This window comes from Aythya fuligula, chromosome 6 (genome assembly GCF_009819795.1).
Source record: "Aythya fuligula isolate bAytFul2 chromosome 6, bAytFul2.pri, whole genome shotgun sequence".
Lineage (NCBI taxonomy): Eukaryota > Metazoa > Chordata > Aves > Anseriformes > Anatidae > Aythya > Aythya fuligula.
Genome location: NC_045564.1, coordinates 24,316,555 through 24,336,710, shown reverse-complemented (window position 1 = coordinate 24,336,710; position 20,156 = coordinate 24,316,555). Strand labels below are relative to the sequence as shown.

The following is a 20,156-nucleotide window of genomic DNA, read 5'->3' as shown; positions in this document are numbered from 1 at the left end:
GAGGGCTTCTGTACCATTTTCATTTTGAGAGTAATCAAACTATTTCCTTTACACAAATCCAAATATTTCAAGCTTGCAGTAGTCACTCCAGGATACAATCTACATTTCTTAATGGCATTATCCTTTATCGTTCAACCACCTGCACCTGGCTGCCAATTGCATACAATATGGTTGTCAGACCTCTGATGTGTCCATGCCACCGCTCCAGACTCCAAACTGATGTTTCTCAGTGCTTTCCTCCCTTCTATGTTCCATTACTGCACAAGTGCAGGTAACATAATTTAGAAATTAAGAAAACTACAATACAGGACAGGAGGGGAAAAAAGTATGGATCAAGAGTATGATCCCAAAGTATGGGATGGGTCATAGAAAAGGACAAAATTTACAGTAGATTAGCAAAAAGGCATTTGGGAAGAAGGGAGGCTGAGGGTGACAAAGAATGTCTGCAGAAGGAAGAATTCGAATGATATGTTTAATTGGAATGTAAAGCTCAAAGGATAAATTTCTGACCCAAGTGAGCTCAGCGGGAATTTCCCCCTTAGCTATGGCAGGACAGTATAATCCACAACTCTTTCAGTGCTGGTATTTTTAGATGAACCATCACCACACTCTTTGTAGGTCAATTCCATTTTTATGCTCATTTAAGATATTAAATAAGTGGTCTTTCAAGGGTAGAATCTCCTGGATCAGACTCTTCGTGGAACTAAAATGGGACAGTTCACATAGATTTAATAAAACAAAATGAATTTTTTTCTTTGTTGCTGTATTTTATTTTATTTATTTTATTTATTTTAATTCTGAGTAATCACCAACTGTTTCATCTGTTCATGTCCAAAGATGGGAACTATGTTTTTGCATGCAGCAGATGAATGACCGATACAGAAGGGAGCAAGGGGTGTGCAGAGCAGATTTGCTATTAGAAATCTGCTCTAATTGAAATGTTTCATGGTCTTTATATGGCTTAACATTTTGCAGCATTCATGCTTATTGCCAAATATAATTTTAGTTACAGTAAGAAAACACGCAAGTAAAAAATGGCCTTGCAATGTTTGCAAGTTGTCAGATACATGATTATACCCCTCATATCCTATACTGAAATTGAAACATCTGGAGTTCTGGACACATCTGTTGCTTTAGCATTATATATTTTCAGAAAATATATAATCACAGATGCTACTGCAGTTTCCTGTTAACACAGAAATAGAACAGCACACACTTGACACATTCAGAAGTTGCATTGGATTAGAGCACATTTGTAACATAACGCCAATAATATGGGGATAGATATTGAAAAAACAGCTCTGATGAGTCTGGGATCAAGTATTTTGTTACTGCAGTAAGACATTAACTTGTATGGATGTGTTTATGAAAACATCTATATGAAAAATATTTATAACCAGAGCACTCTGTAATTCCAAATTATAATCATCCTGATACTAAAAAGTATGGATTCCTTTTTGATTGTTAACATGGATGTATTTTTAACAGAAAACTGATATATTTTTTAGATTCTTAAAGAGAAAGTTTTCCAGAAATTGTACGATTGCCCCAAGCACCACTTTTTAGCATACAATTTTGAAATGATTTACTGTTAATGCATCTGCATGCTGTTTTTACCTTAGGACCACCAGACACTCTGGAAACATCATTAAACAGCAGTTGCATTTATAGAATGCATTTTTTTCCATTTATATCCTGAGTGAAATCCAGGTTAATTTTTTACAGGCTAGAAAGCTGAACTGAACCAATGCAGATTTGGTCCTGCATACACACAGGAGGACCTGCTTCTGCAGGCTTTCCTCACACTGTCACAGCTGTCTCAGAATCTAACGCCTAATCAGGTTAATGTGAGGGAAATATTCTTCTCTATAGAGTCAGAGAATACACACTTAAGGTATTTGATTTTAATATTTTGGTCATGGAAGAACAGTGAGAAAACGCTACCTTAGGGATGCCCAAGCAAATACTCCCTGCATTTTGATAAATCTTCCTTTGAAACAAAACCAAGACCTTAGAGACTTGTGTCAACTTAAATCATATCAAATAAATGGAGACATGCAGAGTTGACTGCTGCAATTTTGCTTTAATAATCTTAATTTTCAACACAATAATTTTCTTATCTGTGTCAAAATAAACTGACTATGAAACTGACTTTATCTGAAATATGTAAAAATGTACTTTAAAGCACTTAGCTGCCAATGCTGAATACTGTTCACAACGTGCTACTGTTTTTTAAGTTCCTTTTCCACTGAGATACTTATTTTGGAACAGATCCTGTATTATATCTGCAAAGGAAATGCCTGAGATTTGCCCCGACTTCTAACAAATGGTAGTAGATAAGAAGGTTTTTAGGGAAGAGCACATCAAATGATTGAATCACTATTGCATTTAATTTAAAATGAATGACCAGAAAAAAAAAAAACAAAAAACAAAAACAAAAACAAAAAAACAATTAAATTTATTACATATAAAATCAAACAATGCAAAATAGTGGCATGACAAATTGTAAAATGAGAGAGGAATTGCTGGACAAAGTTTAAAAGCTTGTAAGAAAGACAAAGGAATAAAATTAAAATGAAAAATTCAGGATTAGTATCAGGAAGAAGAATCCAAAGGTGCTCCTTGTCAAAAGCTCCACTCTGAGTAGCTGCTAAATTCCAGTCATTGCTAACATCTAGTTTAGCAGAGGACTAATGGCAGATGAGCTTGATTTATTTGAAATCTGCTTATTTATAGACACTAGTAGGAATAAAAAGAATAGCTTCGATACGAAGAATTTTTGAAAGTACTTGCCACAACTTCCCTGACATGCAAAGAAATATTAGCTTAATAGTTAAAACAGAAATGATCCATTGGAGCCTTTCTAAACAATACTGGTGCAGTTGCCATGCTGTGACTGTCACCTGGGGACAGTGACAGCGCAGAGGCCACCAAACCATCTGACATGAAGGTGTCACAGAAGCATCTCACTGCCCAGACCTGCTCCAGAGCAGGGACTGATAGCTATTGCCTGCCTGCTCCTCCTCCTATGGCTCTTAAAGTAATGGAAATTTCCATGTGGGGTTTCAAAACCCAGTGTAGCCACCAAAATCACATCCTAATTAGACTGGTTAACAAAACTACTTTAAGTTTGTTTGTATTTTTGGGTATATATATTTTTAATAAACACCCTTTGTTTGCAGAGGGGAACTAATGCAGTGTAAAGCCTTATGATATTCAAACCTCTTTATACATTTCCTTGTTTTCCATTAGGTCTGCCAGCTTTCAATTCCAAGCTAACTAGGGCTCCCTTCCCTTACCATCATCAGCTCGTTCAACTTCTGAATCTAAAAATAAAAGCACCGTCTTGCATGTAAGTACCAAGGTTGTATAACGGCATTTCAGTCTCTGAAATATGCCAGTGCAATAGCAGCTTTCACATAATCTAGGCAAATGCCAAGAAAGCAAGGTAATAGATAAAGTCTCTTTGGCTCTTAACAACCTATTTCTCGCTCAGCAGTTCCAGCCAGAAAAAAACAGCTTCTCCTTGTAGCAGACAGTGCATGAAAGTGCAGCTGTCTAGATGTGGCAGCAGCACAGTGGCTGATGTAACTTTTTGGGAAACCACATCAGCACAGATCAGGATTTCCTTTTCTTTCCAGCTGCTACTGCCACAAGTATGGGATTCACACTAAGCAGGTGCATTATGCATGATGCAAACATCACGTTGGTCATGCACGCTCATTCTTAGTGTTTCTGAAGTCTGACCACTACTTTCCACTCCTCAATGTGCAGATACTTTTCTTATAATGAATTTTAGTGTATGAACATACTCTCAACTTTCTCTTTTTCTGGAAAAAAATAATAATCTATCTTCAATGCCTAAGTTCCAGCCCCGTGAGATGCTTTATAGCACTGCTTAAGGCAATTTTCTTCTCCTTCTCACAGTGGTGTGGAGTTAATAGCCCAAAGCAGTTTTTGTGAGGTGAAGATAGGTATTGCTGTCTTACTCAGCAAGTACATGAAAGCAACCTAGGCTGTCTTCAAATCCAGCTTTACTCAATTGTAAATCTTGTGATAAAGAGTGTAATGACTTTTAGGGAGATGAGAAATCCCCTTCTACAACTGCGACACCTGGACCTTGACACAGAATCTGGCTTGATATTAAGGGCAGATCAAGTCATGTTTAACTAGATTATTAAAAAAAAAAAAAAAAAAAACAAAACGAATATGGAAAAAAAAAATTACAATTTTGAAATACAAATTTGGAAAACAAAAATACAAATGTAAATTACAATGTAAACCATCTTTCTGCATCTCCTGGTCTAGATCTGGAGCATTCACTGTGCTGACCTGTGAATATTTCTTAGATGGATTTCCATTGCTAAAAATAAGTGTTTTACAATCAGAGTGTTTATGTTGTTGCAGGAAAAACTCATCAGACTAATCCCTTTTTAAGGACTCTTAAAAATATAAAAACTGGATATTGCCCTTGATGTGAACAAAGTGTTCCCAATACCTCTTGGATACTATAAATTTTCCTGGGTGCTTTTTTCATAGAAATTCAACTATTTTGTTGTAATATAGCTTTAAGGTTTGCATTTGCAAGTATATCTTTCTTCTCTACAGTCTGTTCTTCATCCATACTCAGTTCTTTGCAGGAGATAACTGGTTAGTGTTTAGGTGAAATTTGACACAAGCTTATTCAATATCTGTTTAGAACTTCTTAAAGAAAAATGCTTTTTGTCCTCCTTAAGCACATTTTTGGTTCTAAAACCAAGCCAAATTACAACAAACTTTTTTTGTCCCCTCTCAAGCTGGCAATAGAAGAGTGAGCTGCAGAAAAGCACCACACTTACTAGATTAAAAAACAAATGAAATAATGAAGTCTGCAACACATTGACACTGATTTTAAAGAAAGACATCACAGATTTACTTGCACAGTTTAAACAGCTTGGATGAATGACTGGAAAAACTTACAAGGTGTGAAACCCTGCAGACTCTGAAGCATCTGTCAGTCACCCATATCTAGGTAAATTGCTACTTTTGTATGCACAATTATTTCCAACTTTATTAGGTTTGTTAGCGTGATTTGTTTTATACTTACATTTCCAAGACCATAACGATGTTGGCTTTTTCTTCAAAGGCATCTACACATTGGACGAGTTTTGGATGATGTAGACAGTTCATGATGCTGATTTCATCCCTTATGTTTTCTTTTTCCTTTGCAGAATATGCTTTGAAAAATTTTCCTGCCCACACTTTTCCATTCTTCTTTTCAACAAGCCTAAAGACTTGTCCAAATTTGCCCCTGAAAACATACATCTATTTCCATAAAATGTTTTTACAATGCATGGTCCACAAAGACTAGCAAAATTTTACTAAATATGCCAGTGCAACCACACCTATCTGAAATTAAAAAATCATCATATCGAGTACTCTTCTGCACCGATTTTGTGAAGAGTAATCTGCAAGCAATTTTGATGACTACCATATTTATTATTGATGACCCCAATTTTACAATTAACATCTTTTATACTAGAGGGTTCAAAAAAAGAACACCTAGCAGTCTTTAATTCATACGACTCAAGTTTGACTGCATACAGTTTTCCATAGGCCATACACCTATGCAGAAGCAGAAGGTAGGAAACGTCTCTCAAGTTTGAGGTGAAATGTCAGATTTAGATGTAGATGAAATTAGAACCTGAATGATAGTCTTCAATACTTTCAATTCACTTCACTTCACTGTATATGTACAATTGCACCTCTATGACACACTTATCCAGCAGAAGGATAAATGCCAGCTCTGTTAAGAGAACGGTACATGATCCTCTGCCCTTCAGCACCACCAGCAGCACAAATTGCTCAAAGATTATCATGGCATGCAATTCACACAACCACGAGTTTGAGCAGTGAGAAACAGCCAGGCTAATCGCTGACCTTCTCTGAGCAATACTATTAATGCTCTTGGGATTATAACCACTGTCAACAGAGATTTTAGCCTGTGGGCAGGATAATCTTGTAACCACTAATGGATATAATGGAAATGCAAGTGCGCAGTGTGTTCCTCTTTTTTTTTTTTTTTTTTTCTTTCTTTATTATTTTTTTTTCTAGTCTTGTAATTTCCTAGTAGCTTGGAAAGCAACGTGTCTTTAAAAGCACAATATAGTACTTACGATCCCAGTCTTTCTTCAATATTATAGACATCTGAAACTTTTTGTTCAGTGTTGATAGTAACTGTCCGATATTCAATCTCTGTTTCTTTCCCTTCTACAAATAAGGAGCGAGGAGCGTGATTAAAACCTCCATAGAACATGAAATAAAAACACAGCTTTTAGTTTTTCCTGATTAAAATATGAAATTCTTACCATCATCAGATAGCTCCGCTTCCTCCTCTTTAAGTTCTTCTGTAAAGAAAATAAAGACATGAATAATGCATTAAATAGGATATTGAACTCCCATAAAGCAGTCAAATTATTCACAGTAACATGGGTAACTGGTAGACCCTTATGGCTAAGCAGCAAAACCAGTCAGGGATTTTGTGTATTAACTCCACAATTAAAATCTCTTCACCACTTTTTCATGTCTAATAACTACATAGTCAAACTCCAGTCACCATTTCTTGATAAATCTAGTTCATGTGTTTTGCAGTGCTTGTCTATTTTACCTCCCTAATAGAAACATGAGCATACTGAATCAATTCAAAATCATCTAATAAATTGTTTTAGGAATACCTTAATGGAATAGAAAATAAATTAAAAATATTAAAATCAATAGCTTCACTTCTGGTTCAATGACAAATCCTTTTCTGACTTTTTGATGCATTCTTGCTATTGCAAACCTAAAAGTAAAGCATGCTTAGAGATGAAAAGATTTCCTGCAAAGCACAGAGACACATTTTTCAGAGTCAAGATGACTAGAAAATTTGGAGAGTGTACACCTTTCTGAGCATGGCTGAACTTTGAAAGCAAGGATGTCCAAACGGAGACTCAGTTCTGCAGGAATATTCAAAGGCATGCAGAGGTGTAAGCAAGCCCCATGACACAAGACAGAGTGGAAGCTGGCCTGAGTGTTCTGATTTTAATTTTTTATTCTCACGTGAATGAACTGTTTGTAGCACCAGTTTGTGTGTTATTCCCTACGTTGCCTGCAGGTATGAGGCAAAGGGGTGGTAGCTGGAATGTCACTATATATTACTTACACTGTTTGGACTTGCTCTTAAGACCTCTGGCTATGACCAGTAATTTGAGCAACTGCAAAGGCAGTTTCACGGGGACCTGTACAATTTTCCCTGTAGCTGCCAAAGCTGTACTTTGTCATCACGGAGTGCAAGCCTAATCGAATGATTTATCCCCACTGTGTCAACCAATTCATGTTATCAAACATTGACACATTACTCTGGACACCATTATTTGCCTTAGAGTATAGAGTTAAGTGCAGTAGTGGACAATAAAACAATAGAAAGAAGAGTGAAGGGAGCGCAGAGAACTGATCTGATGCAGGCATCACCTTTTCATATTCAAGACATAACCCTGCATATGCATTCTGGTAGCAAAGCCAATCAAGTAAATATAATCTGTTACTAAAGTCCTCTTCTCTTTCTGCAGGATTTGCAACCCTTGTATGTCCCAGAACAGACTCGCTGGTTTGCTGTCATTTACCAGAAGAGCAGGGAGGGAAGCGAGCCCTCCCCATGCAGGCGTAGCTGTCCTCAGATATTCCTCAGCTAGAAACCACACTTGCAGGGAGCACATCACATTTTCCTCCCCTTTTAAGGGCTGCCTAAGGGAGCTGATCCCAGCCACGCTGCCAGTAGTTAAGGTCTGCCAAACGGCGATTAGACAGACAAAGAAGTCAGTTCCCTGTTCTGCAGCGACACTATACTGAAGACATGAACTCAAAACATTTTGGTTCATAACTGGACACCTTAAATTAAATTAAATAAAATAAATAGAATACATCTCAGCCCTGTAAGCTCTGCATAGCTGTGCTAAAACCTTTCTCAGAAGTGCATTAATGGTAAAAAGATTTCCTCAAACATGGCAGTCTTCTTTAATCTGTTGTGATTTACTACCTTGTTTTAGTAGCTGTTTTCTTGAAATTCACATTGAAAAGTTACCCTTGCCTTTCTCTGCTAGAATTTTGTTGAGATTGAGATTGCTGCTATGTAACGGCCACCTCAGTATGAAAATCAGTAATCACTCTTCCTGGCAGTAATGGAAAATCCCCCGCTACTCAGCTAAGTGTTTACATAGATGACAGTTTAATGTCCTGACTTTCAGAAGTGCTGAACACATGCATTTTCCACTGTCTTCAATTAAGGCACCAGCTACACTCACACACTTGAAAAATCACACTTTATATGACTTGCCCTTTCTTCACGCTAGCTGCAGTATTAAGAACAGAAAGCTAGAAGTCCTGGAACTTAGAGCACAAAGACAACCCACTCTCCTGCACACAAAATGCATTTTCTTTTCACCCAAAGAAACTTTTTGATTGTCAAAATGTGTATCACAATGATTGATTTGTTCTATAGACTCTTTGTGTTAAATCTATGTAAGAAAACTGCCAGACTTAAAAAGAAAAATAGCTTGTTTGCTTTAGTCCAGTACAAGTAGCGCTTGCCCTAGAACAAGCAAGTCTAGGAACAGATCAGGTCCTCAGCTCTAGAAGGTGTTCATCCTGCAACTAAAGAAAGAGGGCATTCAAACACAGGGAATTCTATTACGAAAAGCCAATACCGTCTAGCTTTCTTTAAATTTTATTGCTACTCTTAACGTTATTTTTCCCCCTTTGAAGACAAGTTGCATTTTGATTTACAGTTTCTAAATATTTAAAACACTTGGAGTATGATTCCCTTTTGCTGGGAAATGACTGTTGAGAAGCTTACACAGCTTTGTGATGCTGCGCCACTTTGCTAGCATTTTGTCTTGCTATGGCAATGAAAGATAACATCACAAGGATTATGTGAAACATTTAAAACTCTAAAGCTTTGCATATAAAGATAAGGAGGGAGAGACACAACACACAGTCCACTCTCCAAAGACAGGAAACATAGCAAAATACATAATTTTGGTGCTGAAAATTTGGTTCTGGGATTTTCAGTGTGGTAGGAACATCAAAGTGATCCTTGCACAGTAGGTAGATGTGGATGTGCACAAAAATCTGCATTCAAAACACATTAAAAAAAAATAATGCTGATTTTGTGTGTGTGTGTGTGTTTAAAACATTTATAACAACTTACAATAATTTCTAAAATGTTCCAACTCTCCCCATTAGCCTATTTGAGAAGATGTTAAGTAGACAACAGGAGGAAAAACATACTGAGAAGTATTTTACGTGCATTGCAACTGGAATCAAAAACTCTAAAAAATATTTCTAGCATCCATACAATGCTGCAAACCCAACATGCTAAGCAGGATACAAGTCACAAATTCATAAGATCAAGTGTATTAGGGGCAACAGGACTGAGGTGGTTTACCGTGCTGGGATTTGAAGCACAGAAATCATATCTAGGTCTGAGAGGCTAATTAATTTTCTGCTGTGTATTCAGTGCTTGGCTGGCAGCAAGCTCGTTTGCTTTTTCCAAAAGCAAATTTGGGATAGTGTTTTTTGGCTTGTTTTTCCATAGCGTGTCCAGTATAAACTGTAATGAATTCCCCAGTATGTTTCAGGTAAGCCACCAAACATAATTTCCCAGTTGGGCAAGGTCTGAATGGGTAACTTATGTGTTAAATGTTTTATCTCCCTTTACCTATGTGCTGAATGACAGCCAGTCAGCATGCACAGAGCAAGCCAGAAGTCAAGTTACAGGTTGCTTTCACAAGGTGGGTTTTAGGGATTCCTGAAGCCATGTTTCCACAACTGATGCATGCAAAACATAAGCACAGACACCCACATGAAGTTACAAAGGGACTTAAGTATGCTTACAGCCAGCTTAAGCATTCATTGCACAGAAGCACATGCGAAGGAGTGTGGTAAAGCTGCCTGACCCTACTGGGAAACTGTTATGATATGATTTAATTAAACCTTGACGTTTCTCTTAAAAACTAACCTTCTTGTTTCTCTCCAACTTTGACCAGCTCGGACTCTTGACTGGGCTCGCTGATGCCATACACATTAGCAGCTCGCACGCGGAATTTGTACTCCCGGTCAGCCTGCAGGTCCTGCACGTTGAACGACGTGCTGCGGCAGGTAGTGAGGTCTGTCCATTTGTTATCCACTGAGTTCCAGATCTCCACGGTGTAGGACTGCACTGCACTTCCACCATCGTAAGAGGAGCCATACCATGAAAGAGTGAGGGAGGAACTCCGGATGTCTGATGCACAAGGTGTTCCAGCAGGTGGGTCTGGTTTATCTGCAAAAAACAGATGCAAAGCACACTAGATGAAATTGGGAGCGTAAGAGGTAGGACTTCTGTTAAGGTATTACTGGCCTTAGCTAACAACCATTTTCCTTCCATGCTATTGCTCTGCTTCACAGGTTTGTAGTGGAGTAAGAAAACAGCTGCAGACATACCTGAATTAGCAAACACAGATGCCAATCCCACATGGGACTCAGCACGGGCTGTTCAGTCTTTGGGCATCCTGCTAAGCTGTTCTGAAGCCTAATGCCCTTCACAGCTATTGTTACAGAAACCACTGAGACTAAAACCAGTCACAACTATGCTGGCAAGTACTGAAATCAAATCTCCCACAGTAGTGCAAACATCTCCTTGATGAACTTCCTTGGAGGGTTAACCTCTAACAGTCACCATAGCTGTGATACTATTCCCCCAGCTCCCTTCATCTGCTTCCATAATTCAAGGCCCCTGTTAACTTTTCATAGCCTCTATGCACCACTTATCCAACTATACCTGGGTATCACAGCCATCCTAACCAGTTTGTTAACATAGAAACACAGATCTTGAGTTTTATGTGAACAGATTTTGGAAGCCTGGTGCACTTTTTGGTTAAAAAATAAATAAATAAGTAAAAATGAGCCAGTATCATCAGAATCTGGTGTGTAGATGAGCAACCAACTATACAAATGTCTGACACAATACAGAAGCATTGAAGTTATATCACTTTTTCAAAATTAAGTTTAATCATTGACTAGTTACTGAAATGAATGTTCTTCTAAGACAGAAGAATGCTGGCTTCTAAAAAAATAACTGATTAAAAAAAGAATTATGAAGTTAAGCGCTTTTAAAGACTTTAAAGTGAACTAAATGTCTTCCCTGGGAATAATCCCCTCAGAATTAATCTAGAAAAACCTACAAAATAATGATGATGTTGATCTGGGTGAACTAGTGGTCAAAGGCTGAATGAGAAAGCACAGGATGGAATAAAATAAGAGAAGATGAAAATAAAGGGATAGCAAGTGTGAGATACTACAGCAGTTGCAATAGAGGCTGACTGATAAAATTCTGTTCCCTTTTGCTGGTTAAAACTGATAACGGATGTTATCACTTTTTCCTTAAGAGAGGCAGAATGGCTTTAGTTTTGGCTGGTTTGGCAACTTTCTGAGCAATAAAAACATCTAAAAGTTGGTGAAAACTGCTATGGACTTCGATCAAAGCCTTACTGTGGTAGACTATATGAGTTGTCTCTCCAGAATGAAATTATCATCCCTTGGAAAACTACTTAGCAGACAGAAGTGGCCACAGTTTGCCAGAAGCCCAACTTTAGTTCTTGGACAGAGAGACCTCTTCTTCTGACTGCCGTGGTTTTACTCATAAAGGGGGAAAGTGGGGTAGGATCAAGACAGATCACCATCTGGAACTGTGCCATCTCTTTCTACAGAAAATGACCAATGATTTCTCTGAGAAAACTCATTTGCACTTGTCATTGAATATCCACCTCCTCACCAACTTAAACATATTAGGAGTTGTATGAATAGAAGTTTTAAGTATGAGGGAAAAGACTGGGAGAGAGGAAGAGAGATGAGCACCAAGGGTTTGTTGCTGCCTTCAGTGTGAGAATGCCCAGGCAGAAGAGAGATAGGCTGCCAGAGCGTGGGTTTATCTGCATTCAATTTGGCAACACTTAAAACTCCATTCCACTAGGAGTCATCATTATACTGTACATCTTTTGTTAAAAAAAATAGGTGTCCTTAACCTCTGAAATGGCTTACTGCTCTTCCTAGTTGTCACTTTTTACCGGTCTCATTCTCTGGCAAAATAAAAGGGACTTCTAACAAGCATAAATTTGTAGTTTAGGTATCATGGACTGAATAACAGATAAATTAAATGATTAAAGAGAGGTCTAAGAAGAAAAAGAAAGATTATAGCAAAGATAAGAATATAATCTCAGGCTCCTGGTGCCTGAAGAGCAGTAGTCCTGCCCCAGACTCCTTGGGGTGGCAAGAAGTGAGAGGTCAGTGCTCACATCACTCACAATTTCACCACCCTTGTGCAATACTGCACCAGGCTCCGGGGAACCGTTTACATGGCACACGTGCGTTACATGTTTTCAGTCAAGTAGCAATGACAGCCAACTTCTTTTCACTACAAATTATTATGCATTTAGGCCTCAGGGGAATGATATTGCCTCTGTCCTCTTCAAAATCTGTTCAGAAGAATATTTAGCTGTGTGTCATACTTTCCTCCTATATAATCATCACTGCATCATCTCAGGATGCACATATAAGCACTTGGACAAGTAACAGCTGACTTATCCTATATCCAAACAGAAAAGAGCAGTTGCTGATAGCAAGGGGAAAATACTTCGAAGAAAAAGCTAAGCCAGTAGTCTATCACACTCCAGAGGCATCTGTTCAGATTTGCCAAACTGAATGTCTCTGACATCTGCCATGCACACAGCTAAATGTGGGCACTATGGGTTTATTTTAAAAAAAGAAAAAGTAGCTTGCTCTAATACTAAAACCCTAATTTCAGAGGGAAGGCGAGGTTATAGAAATCCATACATCTGACAGCTTCTGACTAGAGCTATACACTGAATTTTAATGTGAAGGAGAAAAGAACTCGTGCTTCAGTCTTTTCAGAGCACAGCGGGACATGAGAATACAGTGACTTCTTCACTGACTTTTAGCACTCTGCTGCTTCCAAATGAAACTCTGGGCATGCTTTAACAGTTGCCTAAACTTTCCGTGACTCACCTGGATAATGGCAACCCTTTAGACCAGCATAGCTTGCATAAAGCAAGGCTTTTAAGGTATGTGCTCACTAGAGAGAAAACATTCACAGCCAACGGTACATTAGCTGATTAGCTGTCAAGAAAATGCTACATGACTTTAGTCTAATATCTGCAAGTCTTGGGAATATATATATATATTTTTTTTTTTTTCAGTAGAAAATAAGTGGATCTGCAACCCTGGCTGGACTTGCTCAAGCCAGAAATATGAAATATGCACATTTTTGTTTGAAGCCTACCAAGTGCTGCTGCTTACAGATCTGCTCAATGTATAAATACTGGGGTAGTAGCTGCTATGGAAGATCATAAACAAGAAAGAAAGCTTAATCTTTGCTCTTTCTTAATATGACAGATGTGTATATAGCATTTTACCACGCTTAGAAATTATTTGATATCAGACTGGATGGTATTTTACAGCTCTGCACATTCAGAGAATTTACAGATGGTCTCTCCATGTGTCTGTTTTGTTTCTCAATAGTTTATTCCATGGGGATTTTAAAGGTTACCCTTTATTCATCTGTCTGTATTGAAAGCTAGGACATTTTGCCAAACTACATTCCCTTCTGGAATATGAAATCTCTATCAGCACAATTAACTGCTTCCAATAAAAATATCCAGTGGGTTGAGGAGGGGTGCGGAAGTTACAGCACAGTTCTCTATTTTGTCCTTCTGTTTTAGTGTTTAGCATATCATTCACGTCCTTGAGCTGCCCATCTTCAATGTTTCAGTTGTATATCATATGCAGTCTTTTACAATCATGTACTTCACACTTAGGCATATATTGCAAGGATTTTACATAGCTTCACTGGACCACAATTTTGTTCTTGCTGTCCCATACCAAACCATAGCCACAAGCCAAAATATGATCTACAAGGAAGTGAATTCCAAGATTCACTGCTCCTGGTGAACATTTCCATAGGACTATAATGGTAGGGGGAACAATTCATTTTAAATGTCAATCTCTAACTTCAGCTTCGCTACTGGATGCAGCAAAAGAAAACATGTATGTTCTCTACCATAAGATATCTTATCTATACAAAACCAGGGTATTTCAGTCTTGACTAATTTACAGAATGACTATAACACCAAAATAAATATTTAGCTATGCTTTATGATATTCTAGATTGTCCTGGTCAAATTGTCTGTGTCCATATAGTCCTACTGAATTTGCCCAGAATCCTACAAGCTCCACCCCCTTTGGTAGCAGGCAGTACTTATACCTCTTTTACTAGGATGCATGATCACCTTATTTGCCTAATAGTATAACTGCAAAGTCTAAAAACATAGTTGCAGGTTGGACAGCTAAATGCTAAGGGGGACTCGAGCACAAAGCTCCATAGGTAATCTCTTTAGGAATGAGGTGGCTCACAAAGCCCAGCTGCAGGCAAAGGAGACGGGCAATCAGCTAACTTGGCCTCCAGCCTGCCCTATGGACTATTCTGCACAGCAGCATAGAGACTGTGTAAAGCCACTGACACTGACACTAATGGCACAGGGGAAGGAGCAGCAGCTGCTCCATGTACTGCTATTCACCAAGCACAGGGGAGTAAGAGGAGAGGAGGTGATGTGAAAGAGGACTCGACTGCTTTTCTCCCTTTGTGCTCCAGCAAACTTGGCACAGATTAGGAAAGAAGGTACTTCCCAACAAATGGAGACATAAATTACTGCTACCCCAGACCAGGGAGGTCAGGTTCCAGTTTATTCTTTGTGACATACTTTCATTAGGGCAGATGGTAAAGTCATGAGCTGGACTCGCATGAAACGTATAAGCCACATTTAAGGCCATACCAGGATTGAAACATGCACTTCTTGTTTACTCAAATTGAATTCAGCTGCACTCCCTCCTCAGACAAATTCTCAGAGATATTTTGGTAAACAGTTTTTGATATACACCCTGGAGTAACCTTTATTTAATTTTTATTTGTACACTCTGAGAAGCGTAAAGCATAAGCACGCATGATATTTAATCAATATTTATGAAACAGATTTGTCTTGAGGTCCTTGCCCTTTTCAGTGGTCTGTAACCCCAAATTCCTCTTGATAAAGGACTTTCTCTCCTTCTGTGTAGGTAGCAAACCCCAATGCATGCAGGACTCCCACAAAATCTGAAACCGTGCTATGCAGACCTTATTGGCCTCTCAGCACTGCTCAGTTTACAGAGTCTGCAGAACACAAGCACCATTCCAGGAGACCAAAAAAGGCAGCATTCTCCTTATCTAACTCAGAGCACAGGGAAACAGCAATCCTTCTGCTACTTGATGGGACGGTCAGCCTGAGCCAAAGCAAGGCTCCAAGGCTTTGCTGCACATTCAGAGCTTGCAAGGCTCTGGCAGTGCTTTAAGCAGCAATGCTGTTTCAGTAGAAAGCCTCTGAAAACAGAACTATATAACCATCACCCCTGAAAAATAAAAAGTTATTTTAGCAAGAGAGACAGCACTGAAGCAACGTCTCTGAAATAGTTGTCTTTATCTGTTCTCAAAATTGGTTTGATTTCTTTCTAAATCCAGTTATCGTATTACTGTTTAACACTATTATTAGCTATTGTGATATTTGTCTGCCAGATAAAGAACAGACAGAAAGAAACAATTTAATTCCATCCCACGGGCTGTTTAGCCAGAGAAGGTATTTAATATGCTGCAAAAGCCAGTTGAACACTGTCCATGCCGACAGCACTGGCAAAGCCTTCATTTGAAATTCATCAGCAGGAGAGAAGCGAAACCATAAAAGGCCATAACTGAACCCTGCATTATTGCTGACAGGGCTTAGGGTCACGGCAGACCTCTCCGCTGTGTTCGGAAAACTATGCCCTGCAGCTTTTTTTTTTTTTTTTTTTTTTCTTTTTCTCTCTCTCTCTCTTTTATTTTTTTATTTTTTATTCTTTTTTTTTTTTATTTTATTTTTTTTATTTTTTTCCAAGGGACAGGAGTGCCGTAAGTAGATTATTACCCCTTTGCACCCCTTTACACCCACTAACGCCCTTCTGGGTGTTACTGCACCATAGGTTTAGCATAAAATTAAAGTAGAAAATAATGCATGCACTCTCCCTCAAAACAACACAAGTGAAGATGAAATGAACAGAATTTTTCTGCTAATGAAGCAGCCTCCCCAGCGGGAGCCAAGGACAACATGGCCAAGGTTAGCCAGCTCAGGGGACTTCCACACCTGCAGCTCTGGCAGAGTTTGAAATCCACCCGCCCCTTTTAATACACACAGCAGACTCATGTTAGCCTCCTCAAAGTATGATCCCTCCCCACAATGCTGACATAAAACTGTTGTTTAAGATCTGCATTTTTGAGACCTGCGGGTAAAATAGCCCATGAACATCGAAGGCCCACAGCACCACTTTGTGCTCTTTTTCCCCCTTTGCCAGTGGGGTAACTGAGGCATAAAAGAGTAAAATGACCTTGCCCAAGGACACACAGGAGAATGGAACTGGGAATGAAACCAGATCTCACCACTCCTACGCATATGCCCTCAGCACAAGAACATCTCCTTCTGCCACAGGCCTAATGGAACAAACAAATATATAATGCATTCTCAGGAGCCCTTTTCCTAAACCATCTGTTCCTGTGCCTGAATCAACAAGCTATTCGGATTACTCATGTGCTACATGTTAGGCAACTGGTTTGATAACTAGTTGAATTAGATCTCTGATACCTGTCCCCTGAAAGGCAGAGTAAGTTTTAGGACTTGTCCTGGTGAGACTGTAAGCTGATTCCAAGTCCCTGATGGTGTCAGTTTAGGTCCTAGGAACACTGTGTTCATGCGCAGAACTGGAGTCACAATGAATTATTCCTCTAGAAAGTAAGACATTCCTGGCATTTAACAGCAGGTAAAATACAGGAAGTTTGTTGTAAGAAATACTGCCATGATATTTCCTTTTCTTCACCAGAAGAAAGGTGAAGGCAACTATGAGGAAAAATATCTAGGCAGAGAATTCTACTGTAATTTCTCTTAGCTGAAATGACATTGAAACTAGATGGCCCTTCAAGGAATAAAGCTGCATCAGTGTGCCAGCACTGATGGATAAGGCAATGTAAGCTGTTTTTCCTCTATACATTGTTATCTTGCTGTGATAAGTTAGTTTTGATGTGGCTGCTGAGTTTGGCCACCAAACATTGGAGGGGAGACTGACAGTGCGGGTCACAGCACTCTTGAACTGCAACAACAGAAACAAAAACAGTAAGATAAGACATCTCTTCCTTAACTGTCAGTCTAGTTGCCCTTTAACCAGAAAACTGGTAACAAAAGTCCTTCAGCAATCCAAAGGAATTTAAAAGGCTAAAGGTTAGAGGCCAAGTCCACCCACATATTCTTAGGAAATTCACTGCATTCTCAGACCCTAGATGTAAACAGGGAATCACATGGCTACTGCAAGATATAATCTGGTGCTCCTCAATAAGTTTCAGAAGCAGTCATGTTAGCACTTCTGAGCTGCAGTGTTGTCCGTAGAAGTGTTCTCTTCTTTTCCAGATGGATAACACAGTTTCTAATCACCGCTGGATCCACTCAGTCTAAGCAGCTAGCACAGAGCCAGACATCTCAGGCACTCACAAAAATGCAATGCCACTGTTAACTTTTGATTACGCTACTACATTTCCTTATAATATAAAATAAGGGCAAAGAAGTAATGCTAATGTAGTATGCATCTGTTTCACTTGCTGAACCAGGACCGAGTCCTTTATATAAACAATCAGCAATCCTACCTTGGATTCAATGACTACTGGAGTTAGTGTTGATCTTATTCTCCAGCTAATTCTCAAATTTCTAATTTTTGCTTGGAAAGACTCTGCTCATAGAGGTTCTGCTAAAGGCATGATAAAGTCATTTGTCCCAGAATGCGACCTCTCCATCACAAACCAAGTACAGAATTTTAACATCATGCAGAGGAGTGGGTATTACTTAATGAATTCATATTATACTACATGCCTGCATGCAACGTGCTTAAATATAGTTAAATATTTGTATTATCACTGTTCAACAGTACATGAGGACACAAAGTAGACGTTATGTGCACAACTGCTTAGCATAATAAATATACAATAACAATCTTTGAGCTTCTCAGGGTATGATAATATTGCTCCTATTCTTCTGCATATATATCTGTCTTATAGGTCACTGACCATCATCTTTTTTTTTTTATTATTTATTATTATTATTTTTTATGCAATACTACAACTACACCAGAAACAACACAAATTTAAAGGATTTATAAAGTTAATCAAACTGCCACAGGTAGGCAGTACATGTGTTTTTAATTCTGTATTTAAAAAAAAAAATTTGCTGATATCAAAAAGTATTCACCAAACCCTGGTGAACATCAGAGTACCCCTGTATTATAGGCATGGAAACATGAACAATTTGCCCAAAATCATGAAAGAAGCTTGCAGCACAGCTGCAGGATAGACCACTTCTTTAATGCCACATTCTCCTTGTTGAATACTCTGTTATTCTTTTGACTCTTTGTCATAGTACCCAGCCATAGCCAGTATGAAGACCAAATTCCTTTTTCAAAAGTGATTGCAGATGGGGGTATTCCTGTCACAGATCTAAAATGTTCAGAAACAGCAATTTGATATATTTGCATATATACAGCCAGGAAATGGCGTGGAAGGAATGAATATTCCTTGCTATCACTGTAGAGCGAGGGATGTACCTTTCCTAAATCAGTCCTATTTCACACTCAGCTCACTACTAGTTCATTTAATATAGCTTTGGCAACAAAAGTCCACTTTAATCTGACACAGCATCTGCCATAAATCATTAGCTCAGTCCCACATCAGGCTGATTTGGATTTGGAGCAGAAACATGTTGCAAAAAATCTCCCTAGAGAGATCATACGGCTAATGAAATTGCTTATTTGAGAGAGCCAATCTTAACAATAGAGAACTCAACATGGGTATTTTGGAAACTGTCTATCCTTTAAGAGAAGAGATTGCTTAACTTGGATGTCTTCTTCTACTGCAGGTCTCCCAGCATTATTAATGCTTATACAGGCACAAAGCTACACAATAAAGCAGTGTTAAACTCAAGACTCCATCCTGGTGGCTCAGTTCTATGTATTCATCATCACACCACCCTGCCAATAAATTAACAAGGGTCTTTGCTAACTTGACTAGATATCTCTGCATCTGGTGTGTGGACTGCAAACAGATTACACTGGAGCCTGAGTTTAGTGGACATTTTGCTCATAGATATTCATTAAAATTATAAAGGAAAAAATCCTTAGAATACAGTTGGAATTCTTTCAAGTGCTTCTGTTCCCGCTTTTACTTTCCTAACTGAAAAGGAAGATCCAGGATGGTCTTAAATATCCTCAGGAAGGTTCTCCTCAGAGCAGTGTCAGTTATAAGGCCAGGCCAGGTTGTTCAGATGTTTATCCAGTCTGAACATGAATGCCTGTAAGAATGGAGACTGCACAACTTTTCTGGGCAACCTGCTCCCTATCATGTGTTACAGTCCAAATTTAATTTGGGAAAAGTGTATTGGAGTCTTTCACGTGGTAAACTTGCACATCACCATGAAGACTTTGCAACCCACATGGTTGTAAAGTAATAATAAAATAAATACTTCTTTATTTTCCTATTTATTTAATTTTATATTTTAACAAATGCATTTGATTTCCTGAAACTCAGAACAGAAAAACCTGTTACTTAGACCTTTGAAACAGCTCTAGGTCAGCTCAGACACACTCCTCCAGGGAGCAGATGTTCTGTATTTGTAGTTTCCCTCAGTACATTCAAGACTAATTGTGGACTGTGGTCAGTCAGCAATGTTTTGCACACACAGCATACAAACAGATGTGCCTTTCATTGGTGAACTGATAGGGAGGCAGCTCTCTCAGAGTTATAGCCTTTTTATAAATAGCTGACTCAATTCTAGCACCAGGGCTTTCTCCACAAACCCTTGTTATGAATGGGGGATCAGGGCAGGGAGAGCAAGTTTCTTCCCCGTACTTTGGACAGAGCAGAGAGAACGGATAGGTGAGAATTTAGGACTAAGGGTGAGCTTTTGTAGACTGAATTATCATGTTTTGCATATTTA

At 38.7% G+C, this 20,156-nt stretch overlaps 1 protein-coding gene across 6 annotated transcripts in view; it reads right to left on the bottom strand.

Moving 5' to 3' along the window:
- Positions 1–20,156, bottom strand: part of MYLK (myosin light chain kinase) — a 204,298-nt gene that overhangs the window by 22,050 nt on the left and 162,092 nt on the right. For all 6 annotated transcript variants that reach the window (XM_032189767.1, XM_032189771.1, XM_032189765.1 and 3 more), the window contains 4 exons: positions 10,034–10,336; positions 6,348–6,386; positions 6,156–6,249; positions 5,087–5,290 (listed from right to left, as the gene is read on the bottom strand). In XM_032189767.1, the coding sequence (XP_032045658.1) occupies positions 5,087–5,290; positions 6,156–6,249; positions 6,348–6,386; positions 10,034–10,336 (640 nt within the window). The remainder of the gene's footprint in view (positions 1–5,086; positions 5,291–6,155; positions 6,250–6,347; positions 6,387–10,033; positions 10,337–20,156) is intronic.